This window comes from Scomber japonicus, chromosome 23 (genome assembly GCF_027409825.1).
Source record: "Scomber japonicus isolate fScoJap1 chromosome 23, fScoJap1.pri, whole genome shotgun sequence".
NCBI classification, from domain to species: Eukaryota; Metazoa; Chordata; class Actinopteri; order Scombriformes; family Scombridae; genus Scomber; species Scomber japonicus.
The window spans coordinates 8,028,347-8,041,334 of NC_070600.1; the positions used below are offsets into that span (position 1 = coordinate 8,028,347).

The 12,988-nt window shown below is 41.9% G+C and overlaps 1 protein-coding gene across 1 annotated transcript; it reads right to left on the minus strand.

Annotated features, from left to right (window-relative positions):
- Positions 1 to 1,509: 1,509 nt before the first annotated feature.
- ccdc3a (coiled-coil domain containing 3a) lies at positions 1,510 to 10,556 on the minus strand. The gene is made up of 3 exons (XM_053314023.1): positions 10,150 to 10,556; positions 9,677 to 9,854; positions 1,510 to 1,913 (listed from the first exon to the last, which is right to left on the minus strand). The coding sequence occupies exons 1-3, from the start codon at positions 10,554 to 10,556 to the stop codon at positions 1,608 to 1,610; spliced, it is 891 nt and encodes a 296-aa protein (XP_053169998.1). The 3' UTR covers positions 1,510 to 1,607.
- Positions 10,557 to 12,988: the final 2,432 nt, after the last annotated feature.

The window sequence follows — 12,988 nt, forward strand, 5'->3', positions numbered from 1 at the left end:
TGGCGTTCAATCCAAATGTAATTTTATATGCAGAAAAACATTCGTTAAAAAAAACCCTTCACATACAAGCTGATGTTTCATCATCACTATAGCAACAACAGACTAATAAATGAACCTTGTCTTCTCAGACATCCCAGAATCTCATTCTCGGTCACTGCGCTCAAACTGTCATTTGAAAAAATAGCTGATTAATCACAGCATCATTAAAAGTAAATGTCATGTCTCTTATTATTGCTCCATTAGGCCGTAGTTTTCATTGTTTGGCTGCAGAAGCTTGTCACACGCTATACGTCAAAAAAAGGAAGAAATTAAAGATTACAAATTTAGTTTGTTGGAAAGTGTGTTAAAAACTGGGGTAGATCAAGTTTGAAAAATGTGGGCATTTTCCATCTGGGAAGGGTCTGAAAGATGCTATCAAGTTGCTTTATGGGAAGTGCAGGATCTTGGGTTATTTGGGAGCGTGACTCATAGTGAGGACTAAAAATCTGAATATCTCGGCCTCTGCTGCTTCAATTTTGACCATTCCAGTTTTTAACTGTCTCTCACAAGACCCTCGACATTACAAACATACCAAAATATATCACTGAAGTACCCCTTTAAAGGGCTTTTTAAAGGGGTAGTGTGTCACTTTCATAAAGTTAGGCAACTTACAAGAGCTAGACATAAGAAAGAATGGTTAAAAATTGAATCAGCATAGGTCAAGATATCTTTTTTTTTTTTGTCCCTGGCTTGGATCAACCTCCAAATACCTATCCTAACATCCTACACTTCCCAGAATGCAACTCACTAGCATCTTTCATCAGACCATCGCTGCCTTCTGTTCAGGCTTTTATTTTTAATTTTTTAAGTCTGACAAAAACCCAGATGACATCACTTGAGTATATTTCTGACTAGGACTGGTCATAGCTCTCCCAGAACCACACAAGACATCATATAACAGGTTTCACATGCTGCTAAACACTCCCTGCTGCTAGTAAATTGTCTTGCACATCTTAAATAGATGACGTGTCCTTTTAACTAAATTCTTAGCTCTTATCGTCTTGAACCAGCACAAGCAGAGCCATTGTTTATTCTCTCTACTCAATCATTCAGCTAAATGGCAAATACAATAACACGTCACTCTTTGCACTCCAATAATCTCCCGCCGTGCTTTGTGGTGGAGCACAGAAACACTCTATCACTCTATCCTGCTGTATGCGATCACGGCCTGAGTAGAGCACTGAGCAGCAGCTGTCTGTCTCCATCGTACAGTCTTTGGTCTGAATCCAGTTGTAGAAGGCAGCAGAGCAAAAGCACTGCTCCACCTGCAAGAGGAATCATTGAGGAATATAAATGTTTGATTCTCTTTCAGGAAGCCTGTTTTGTTCTTTTGTCAGGTGACCAGGAATTATCCCAGTCCTCGATGTTGTGTTTTAGCTATCAGGGGTACAGAAAAGAGAAAGAGTACTGTAGTTTATTTACAAGAAAACTATATAGATTGATACTTTAACAGAGCGTTTAGTTGATATTCGTTTGTCCCTTGCATAGAGACCGCCCAGCAGTCTCTCACTCTCCACAGCCAGTTTCCAGTCCAGGGTGCGTGGCAGGTTGAAGATGGATGAGATTAGTTAAAGTTGCATGCGCTTGCGTATTGCTGTGCTTGTATAACGTGCAGGTGGAGGCTCCTCCTGCGTTATGGCGTTGATATGATGCCCGGCTCTGCGTTCTGCAGCCTTCAGCTTCTCCCTTAGCTCCTGCGCCTCCTGCTCGGCCTTGCGCCCAGCCTTGCGGGCATTCCTCAAGGAGCGTTTCACCTTGCGAACACGCTCCTTCAGCTGCCGGTTCCTCCTCTCCGCCACGGTCAGGCGCTCCCTCAACTTGCGGCCTCGGTCCTCCTCCTCGAACAGCGCCGCCTGCACTGAAGAACACAGCAGCTGGGGGGGAAGAGGAGAGGGAAGGTGGTGCAGTAAAGTTAACATACAGGAAGCTTGTTTGTTTTCTCAACAGACTAACCAAACTGCTTTAACCCACCAGTTGCCATTTCGTCAGCTGGTTTTGTAGTGTGGGAGCACTGGTGATGTGATTTTCCCAGCAACCTCTCACAGAAGATAAAAAAAAACACTTTTTTGATCTTCCCAGTGCTGTTATTGTTCTCTTGCTCATGTTTAACCTCCTCTGGAAATCCTAACACACTTGCAAGCACGGAGGACAAGGAAATAAATTGGAGTTCCTGACCCTTGTCATTTAAATTTACCCACAGTGCCCCCTACTCACAGTTCAAAAACACAAGAGCATGATAAATACTGTTTTTTTATGCGTTCATGCACAAGTGTCTCGTCAACATAAACGTATCAAGCCGCGGACCCCCTATCCCTCTGTGACACGGTGAGGGTCACGTACTTTGATGTTTCAGGGGCCCTAATTTTCCATCTCATTGGCAGACCAGAGCTGACCTGAACCAGCAGGGTTAACAGGGGTGAGTGCTCTCGTAGTCCCTGTGGGGAATGCATATGTGTGTGTTTGTCTGTGTTGATGTGTGACTCAGTGTCAAAGGTGCATGTACAAACCAAGAAAAAAATCTTTCATCTTCACACCACGTATTTTACAGCAGCCACCTTCTTTATACACACTTTTCATGGTCGGTGATAACTTATGTTCAGTAGCACTTTGCTCCACTAATATCCAAGGTATGTCAGTGTTTGAATAACTGTGACTATTTGCTTTGCTTTGAAAAAGACAGACAGCTACAGTACTTCAGACAGACACACAGAGAGTGCTAAACTATGACCTACATGCACTTGCGGGCTACAGCTGCCCCACTTTGTAATGATGAACACAAACACATTCACATGCTGTTAAAAGACTTGCTGTGGCCTGTTCACGCTAGCCTCACATGACTACAGATGAGTGCACTTCAGATGCAACACCAAACTTTCATACAATAAGTCTAGGCTCAGAATTTGGTCTCAATAGCCCTGTCACGTCTTCTAACGTGTGTCTTGGCACCAGCTTTGAGGAGTATGATTTGTCTTAAGATATTATAATATTATTCGAAGTATGCTTTTTCACTTTCTTGCCAAGACTTACATGAAAAGATAGATATCACTCTTGTGTGTGTGCAGTAAATACAGAGTTATGTAGAGCCAGGAAGCGTTTTGGTTAGCTTAGCATACAGACTGAAAACAGGTGGGAAAATGATAGTGTGGCTGTATCATTTCCGCTAATCTCATTTGTTTAATCTTTACACAAACTAAAATGTAAAAACAAGCTGTGGTTTTATAGGAAGTTGAGTGCTGTTGGTATTTTATACTGACTCTGAGCCAGGATAGCCATTTCCCTCTATTTCCACTGTTTATGCTAAGCTAAGCTAATCGACTCCTGGCCCTAGCTCCTGCTGGAAAGTGAATACATGTATTTTCCAAAACATTTAAATATTCCTTTAAAACTTGGGTCAGTTCCTGGATTAACAGGTGACTCAGCCTGCTGCTAAACTAGTCTCAACACTATGTACAGAGAGTGAGAGGTTGTATTGGTATTGACATTACAAGTTCATGGCATGTGCCTTGGACCACAGGTTGGGAGAGCCTACAGATGAAGTCTTTTAAATGCTAAATTCCAGTACTGTGAGTACAAACTCAATTTAATTCATATCTATTTTGTAAGGGTGGAAACAGACACACAGACCTGGTCAACTAAAACCAAAACCATCTGCATGGATAGATAGAGCTAGAGATAAGAGATAAAATGTATTATTATACAGTTTGGGTGAACAAACCCTTTAAGGGACATCTTTTTCTTATTTCTTTCTTCCACATTACATAATATTAGTACTTTTTCTACAGTTTGAACCCTGTCTCAGGCTCATAGGAAGGCTCACAGCGGGACACCCCCGATACACACATACACACACAAACACAGCACCTGTCAAAACATCCGGGTGTTACCTGCCTGCTGTTAAGCATCATCTGTATAAACAGTATTTAGAGGACACGTGAAGCAGGCACACACATGCATGTACAAGATGCACTCAATTTCAATCGTACATAAATTTAAAAGGCAGTCACACTGAAAAAAACAGTGTATCCTCTGAAAAAAATCTATGTGTCATGGCTGCAGACTGTAAAAAGTATTAAGTATTTGAAATCCACTAAAATGCATTTAAAGCTGCATTCATCTAAATTTTTACATTAGAAAATGGAAACAACTGACTACCTGTAAAGTTGTTGCTCATAGTGACGAACCCATAGATAATTATTACCTCAGCTCCCTCAGTTTTAGCTTCTTACAGCTAATTTTTTTTATTCATGGGCACCAACCTCACTGTTGTGACTGATTCTCACTGCTCTCACCATGCTCTCTGAAAAATGAGTGGAGAAACATTATAGATGCAGATGCTCCCAGACAGGTGCACTGCATAGTAAGCAATTAACATCCAGTAATGCTCTGTCGCACATATAAAAATGATGAGCAGGGCCAATTGATATTGATTTTGTATCAAGATGGCAAGAGGAAAAGATGTAAGTGACTTTGAATGAAGGTTGATTGTTGGGAGACGGATGGCTGGAGATTCAGTCACAAAGACTGCTCAAGTGGCTGCTGTTTCAATAGGAACAGTGACTAAAGTGACATATGAATGTAGATCTATGGGAAAGACATCAGTAAAAAGGTCTGAAATGTTGACAGCGCACTATAGATGACTGTGGTGCTCGTGCATTAGTGCAATATTCAAGGAAAAACAGAAGAGCAACTCTTCCTGGGGTGACTGAGAATTCAATGCAGGATGTGATCAGACTGTCAGCCAGAACACTCCGTTGACAATTACATATTATAATAGGATTACAGTGCATAAACCTCTCATTACAAAGAGTTCAGTGATGAAAAAACCACAGACACTGATCTACAGAGGATGTGGAAAAATTGATACAGTCAGATGAGTCATCCCTCACCTTATTCTCTACATGTGGGCGGAGGCATATGCGGCTTTACTCATGAGAACAGTATAGGCCTGAATGTTTGACCCCCTACAGTGAGGGGCTTTTCACCTTTATCCTATGATGAATCATATGCTATGGCCTTCACAGTCACCACATCTCAACCTATGGGAGATTCTGGAGTGACGTGTGTTAGTACTGTGTGTGTACTGAAGGTCTGGTGGCACATGGTGGCCCAACACCTTACTAAGACACTTTATATTGGTTATTCCTTTCATTTGTCACCATGCTGTAGGTTGAAAAGTGTTTAAAAAAGTAGAAAAAGAAGATTTAGATTTTTACAAAAAATTCAGTTCTGCTAATATTTAACATATCTGGTTAAATATGGATTAAATCTCCATCTTTAGTACACATATGCCATTTAAGACACTGTTTCAGGCACTTCATGACAGCGGATTCTACATCACTGAGGATGTCAGAATTCTTTTGTTATGACAGTGAAAAAGAGAAGAAAGTGAAGAAAATCGACACCTTAAAAGGAAGAGAGAGTGAAAGGGGAGAAGGAAGTGAAGGACATGTTTGTGTTTGCCCAACCTGACCTTTGCTGTTCATTTATTTCTGCAGACTGAGCGTTATATCTGAGCATTAATGCCTGATCTGATTTCCTCTACTAACTCGATATCAAAACTTATTGTGCCCTCCAACTAACCACACACACACACACCCATGCACAAACACACACACACACAAACACACGCACATACACATTTAGTGTCTTTAGAGCTTCGCCACTGACGTCAGAGAGACAAGCCAGGGTTTCTCCTATTCTTCCTGAGGTTTTGTTTTGCTTTGTGTGTACGGGTGTGTGTGTGTGTGTGTGTAGGGAGGGGAGGTTATAAAAGAGAAGAGAAAGTGAGAGATGAAGAGATAAAAAAAGCTGAAAAGGGAGACAGAGAGAGAAAGAAAAACAAAGGTGGGACAGAGAAAGCGGAGGACAGAGAGAAACATTTTTTATCAATTTCCACACTTTTCTCCTCTATTTCCTGAACACACACACACACACACAAACACACAAACACGCGCACACTGAGCGTATTCATTCAGAGCTTTAGTATTTAAGCACTGAGTGGAACTGGCAGCCTGTGTTGTCCTCCTTTTATCCCTCTGAGAATACACATAAAATGTTTATGAGAGTCAGAAAACTTGTTTCAGTGTGTTTACATGACAGTTACAGCAAGTGTTTCCTCGCTGTGGTTATAATGATATCATTAGAGTGCATGTAAACATGTAAATGTGCTAATTAAGGAGTATTTGGGGAATATGTCTCTACTATCCTGACCAATTATATCTTCTCGAATGTCAGCACCCAAATAAGATTCTGAAGTTGTAGAATATCGGTAAAGAGATTAACAGTGAGTTTACAGCTGTCTCTACCTCTAGTAAAAGCTGCTCTGAGTGCTACTGGTAAGAGGAGCCTCTGAACAAAAGCTAATTGAAGGTTTTGGCAGAGAAATGGAGGAAGTCTCTTGTCTGTCCTTCTCGAGGGGCGTCTGGTTCCCACGAGGTTGAAACCAGAATCAAACAGCGTTTTTAGGGCTGTTTTATGTTCTGACTCCAGCCGATGGTTGTCATGAAACCTCAAAACATTTAAGTAGTGATGCAGCCAGAGAAGCACTTTCAAGATTCTTTTGATAAAACTCAAGAATTCAAGCTACTGAAATTAGAAAAAAGGATCTTTCTTCTCCTTCTCCTTCTTGTTTTTAATGTTTTTCTTTCTCAAATTCAAAAGCAAAGAGCAGAGGAACATGGATGGGTAACTAGAGACATAAAGAGGAAGAAGTGCCTTCTATCACATTCTTCCCCGAGCAAAACACCTGTTTGGCATCCCACCTCGCCTTAAGGTCACAGCCTGTACATGCGAGTGCTCGTCCTGTAAATGAGCAGTGTCTTTAACCCCTGCCTTAATAACCTCTGACCTCATAGCTCAGACATTAGACCCTGCATGTCAAACTTAAAGAAAAAGGGAGAGGGTATCACCACCTCCTGCACTTTTCTTGCTTTATCTCTGCCGGTTTAACTGTGGACAATAAGAAGACGCTATAAATCAATCTGGAAAGCAGTCAGTCATGAAACCCTCTGTAAACGCTGTGGGCAGTGTGAGGGTCAATCAGGAACAAGGTGCAGTATCAATACGTCTTTATCGGAAACAGAGTCTGAGATACCACAGACTATGATGTCAATTACACTGTAATGATATGATACTTACAAGTAATGTTAAAATCAATACAATGTTTTGAATGATGGTTATAATACTCAAATCTTTTTCTGTTTTCAGGTATTTTAGAGTCTTAGGGCGCTTTCACACCAACAGCAGTTGGTGCACACTAAACAGTCCATTCGGACCAAAAGCTCTTAGTTCGGTTCGTTTTCATTGGTGTGAAAGCATCCATCGCACTGGTGCGCACAAAATCAAGTGGGCCGAGACCTCTAAAAAGAGGTGGTCTCGGTCCGCTTGACTCGGACCAATCTTGATTTGTTTGCAGGTGTGAACGCGGACCACCCGCAGCCTGTATGCTACATAGTAACAATTTTACTGCCTGGACCAAATAATCGAACTAGCACTGTGTACTATGTAGCGTACAGGCTGCGGTGTGGTCCGCATTCACACCTGCAAACGAATCAAGATTGGTCCGATTGACGTTCCCTCATCTTCCGGTAGGTCTGCATTTGGTGTGGAGTCAAGCGGACCGAGACCACTTCTTTTTGGAGGTCTCGGTCCGCTTTCACACCAACGAAAACGAACCGAATTAAGAGCTTTTGGTCCGAATGGACTGTTTAGTGCGCACCAACTGCTGTTGGTGTGAAAGCGCCCTCAGTCTAGGGTTTAACTCTAAGTCAAAGCAAAGGATTCAAAACAAGTCAAAGCATTTAAGTCTCAAGTCACTCAACACAAGTCAAAGTCAAGTAAAAAGTCATTCAGAAGTCAATGTAGACAAGTCCAAGTAAAGTCCCAAATCATCTGAGACAATTCAAGCCAAAATTCCTTTGAGGTGAGTCCAAATTAACGCTCAGGTAATTTGTAACAAGACGTAATTCATTCAAGCAAAGTCCAAGTCAGTCTAGTCCAAGTAATTTAAGACAAGAACAGTCAGAGGTCATCAGAGACGATAAGCAACACCGACCATCAAACTGACACAAAATTTTCAAAGCTGAGTTCATACTGTCTTTATTCTTCACGAATCTGACACCAAGACCCTTCAATGTACAGGCCTGCCTGTCACTGTCTTATTCAGTTTCATTGTTCCAGTGTGTTAGCAGCTCGAGAACTGAGAGTTTCAAGTCAGGTCTTTGAGGAATCAAGTCTCAAGTAAGTCACGTCTCACAGCAGTCAAGACAACTCAAGCATACATCCATTTTTCAAGTGACAAGATGTATGAAACATTCATATCATTTGATATTTTGACGAGTTCACATAAAAGCTGTCAAAACTTTTCTGATTGTATTTTTACAGTTGATGCAAGCTACAAATACAAAATCTACTCCACATCAGTGTCTTGAAATGTGGAGCGATCCCCCGAAGCAGGGTCCTTCCAAGAGTCTCGATCCCACTGTGTTCTGTGTTGTCTGAAGTGCGACCGGCTTGTCTCAGTCAGAGGAGGTGTGATAATACATGACTGAATCACAGCCGTCCTCCCTCTCTTGACAGGGTTCAGCTTATCTCTGGTCAGCAGGGTACGTTGCTTCATACTGATAATGGACTGAAGCTACAGAGAGTGACACGCTTTCAAACTGCTATCTGTCAAAAGACGTGGTTTTCTGCTATTTGACCTTTGAACCAAGGGACCGGCCGGAGTCCATGTCTTGCCTGAGGAGCCAGACGGCCGGACCTCGACCAATCAGTAATTGCTTTGATCTCCAACCATAATCACATGGGACCAATCACATGCTGGGAATCTATTAAGAGTAGAATCAATTCTGTGTGGGTGTGTGTGAGTAGTTTTTTCTTCTTTTTGTAGTTTTTTTTTTTATCCTTCTTAGGATCATTCCAGTGCGACGATGTGTGTGTGTGTGTGTGTGTGTGTGTGTGTGTGTGTGTATGTGTGTGTGTGTGTGTGTATGTGTGTGTGTAGCTCTGCACAGCGAGAGAGGGTAGTTAAACTGAGTTCCTACTGATCCTCACCACATTCCTGTCAGCGGAGTCACAACTCAACTCAGGATTAGGTGTTCACACACACACACACACACACACACCAAGGCCTTGCTCTGCTGCTTAATTTTTCTTCCAACACACACTACCCTCACATTCTCATTTTTACCCCCACTGTGGATTCATGTCCAGCAGCCAGAATATGACTATCAACTATCAGTAAGAATGTCAAGGGTTGAAACCCAAACAATACCCCCCCAAAAAATTTCCCTGGTCCCTGCTGTTCATCTGGACTGTTAATCTGATATCTCCACGGTAACGAGATGATGTCGTCTTTGTTTACTTGCTCTGCAAACACCAAAAAAAAACTGAGTTGACTGAAGAAGTGCCAGTTATAAACTTCAGAGAGGAACAGTCAATCTGTTTGGGTTGTTTTCAATTTCAAAGAAATAAAGATAAATTGAGCGTTACTATGGCAACCAACTATCAATTTACACTCAATGGAAGCCCTCAATGTCAAAGAAGTCTACTTTGGTTCTAGATATTCAAATGGTTTGTGCATTACATTGTAACAGACATGACATGCTGCAGTATGTGTGGTTGCAACAACAAGCCCTACCCTGCTGTCCTCCTGGGTCTCCCACTCGGGGCTGAAGGTATGGAACGGCTGGCTCCCTTGGGTGCAGTTGGAGAACTGGAAGAGGCTGGAGAAAGTGCGTCTGTTCTCGGTAGTGTCTGGGAAGATGGCGTCCTGGAAGTTGACACCGTGGGGGAGGAGGTTATAGTTCTCATCCATCCTGCAGGAAGAGATGAATAAGAAGAACCATGAGGAGAAATCTAAGACTAGTTAAATACACACCCATATGTGTAGAGGAGCAATTGACTGTAAATTACAGTTTGTTTCAACACAACTACTGAAAAGACTTTTTGTGCAAATTTGCATAATGCACTTTCTGCTTGGCAAAGACATTTATGTGCAACAATAAAATTGATTTCTAAACTGTTGCAGCCTATTTATAGAAACAGTTAGGATCAGTATTTAAAGTATAAATGTTTGTGGGAACAACTTGGAGGACAGTCCTTGCAACTTACCTGAGAAAGAAGAAGTAGGAGTAGTTCTCCATCACGGTGTGGGACTGACAGGACAGGTATCCAAGTCCGGTCAGGTTGAGCCTGGACCCTGTAGGCACCTCCAGCATGCTTCCCCAGGCCTGATCGCACTGCAGTTCCACCTCAGCAGAGTACAGCAACCCTTCCTCAGCGCCCTCATAGCCGTACCCGAACCCGAAGGGCAGAGAGTTGTACAGGCTACCCGCCCCTCCGCCCAGGGGTTCGCGGTGGATCGCCAGGACCCGGGCGTACACGATTATCTCCGCCAGCTCCGCCCGGCAGCCCTCGCTCAGCGGCCGCCACTCGGAAGGCAGCTGGCAGGCGTGCGTAAAAGTGTCCAGATGCGCCAAAACGCAGAGTGCTGCAAAGAGGAGAGCCGTGGAAAACATCCCGAAGATCCGAAAAATCTTTAAGCAAGTTTATAAACCTTGTGCTGATGCTTCACTGACAAAAAATGGAATTACCTTCTGTTAAAAGTGCACTGTTTTATGCAGCAAATATTCTTCAGTGCATCCAAGTCGCTTGAAGTGAGTTCAGCATGTGTGAGAATTACACACTTGTGATGGTTACCTGAACGCTTAAGGATGCTGCACCAAAAGCACGCACACACAAAAAAACAAAGAAAAGTGGCCAAACTTTTCACACAACTGTCCAAATCATACTCAGACTTCTTCTTGCTTTCCCCAAAACTCTTAGCAGGAAATAAAGTAATGAGATCAATTTGCAGAAACTTCTACTACTCCAACCTGTTGCTGTCTCCGCAGTGTTTCCATCTCATGCGTCTGCTGTGGGAGAGAGAGAGAGAGAGAGGATTCTCCAGAGCGCACCGGTGCTGCGTTTAAGGACTGCTGCGAAGCTCCGACGTGCGCTTTCCATGTGGGCCGGTTGATGCATTTAAGTGCTATATAAAAAAAACTGATGAGGCTGACAAATTTTATGAATATAAAGATTTTGAACATAAAACCTAATTCAACATAAATGAATAGTATAAGCGTAATAATGGTTATTCTGACAAACCTTGAAACATTACTTTTTAAATAGTGTTTTTCCTTTATGTTGATTTCAAATTCATCTTTAAACTAAAACTAAGAAAGTCTGTGGTTGGGTGAAAATCGTGTGAAACTTGCTATTAGAAAATCCCCACATTCCCACATAGCATTGAAAGCATCCTACAGGACTATAAAGGGTCAGTCGTATAGTGAAGTCTTAGATATGGGAGAGCATCCAGAATAAGTTCTTCTGAGTTTCTTTGAGGAGGTTAAGGACCACTGATAGGGTGCTTGGGTAGGTTTAAGGGAACTTTAGGTGGGTTTTGGGGATTCCTGAGGGAATTTCAGGGAGTTCCAGGGACTGCAGGGGGGCTCGGTGTGACTCTGAGAAGGTCATCTAGAATATTTGACCCCTGTGTGCTTCAGGTTGTTGATGAAATACTGATGTTTGCAATGACTTTTACATGTTTTAATTGGTCCTGGAGAGAGATTGTGTGTGTGTGTGTGTGTGGGGGGGGGGGGGTTCTTGAACGATTTTGAGACACTGGTGGTCTTGACTGGGGTTTTGAGTCCTTAAAGAGGTCTCAGTGTTTGAGTGGGATTACAGCGGACTGTGGGAAGGTGCCAGGGTTTCAAATGACTAATCTGGATTTCACAGTTGATGACTGATTTATAATAGAAGTCTATAACAGTAGAACACACATAGGATGACTTCATTTCAAATGACTAATGTAATCCTGTGTGATTGTGTGAATCCATCAGCTGCTCCTTTTTAAATACTGTATAGTCTCTATTATATTCATCAGTACACAAGCTTGGCTTACAAATGCACATCGATCAGATCAGACATTACGTCTATTGAAACTCTAATCACAAGGACTAATACTTACCAAGGAAAGTTTGGTGGAGTTTCTAAATTTCTAATCCCCTTCCGTTATCTTTTATTTTTTCTAACTTGTCTCCACAGTTTATTTGTTTGTTCTTTGACTTGTAGTTAATTCTGTTTGTCCAGATGTAGTTTGTTTGTTTGCTTCTGTTTGTTCTGTTACTTATAATATACTATTATTCCTGTGATCTACTTATAATTAATTGATTTGCTATAGTAGCTGTTCCTGTCTGTTATTATGTTTGTATGGTTGAAAAGGATAATAACAATAATAATAATAATGATAATGATAATAATAATAATTTAATGAAGACAAGTTGTTATTTAGACCTATGATATTATTGCTGGCCAATCATTCATCCAATTCATTTCACCACAGTCTCAGAGGTAAACAGAGACGCTAATATGGATTTCTCTTAGACAACACTGCAATCTAGCGGACACTCATCAGAATAGCAACAAAGAGGAATACGACAGGAATAAATCCAACGTTATATAATTTATTATATAACAGCCTATTTAAAATAAACATGTAATATTTCACGTTGGTTTTAATGGACTACTGTAGGGTGGAAACTGGAAAGTAAGCGGTATTCTCCTGAGTTTCCTTTAGTGACTAATAGCCAGGTGACTGCTGTGGGGGTTTCCCGCTGTGAGCTGTCAGACCTTTACTGATATGTAACTCATGCGGATGGAGCGGTCTGTCCAGCTCCTGTTGATACGCAGCCGCAGTTCAGACTCTGCTCTCTGCTCTGCGACGACACTTCAAAGAAATGACAACCAATGCAAACCCAGAGTGCGTCGGCTGGCGGCAATAAGGCCAAAGTAAACGGGAAGTACGTGAAATCAGCCTTCAAGATAAAAGCTTATCACAATATCACAATATGATATCACAATCACACATTGACGATAAAAGAAAAGATTGTATAATGACAAGTTGCACAAA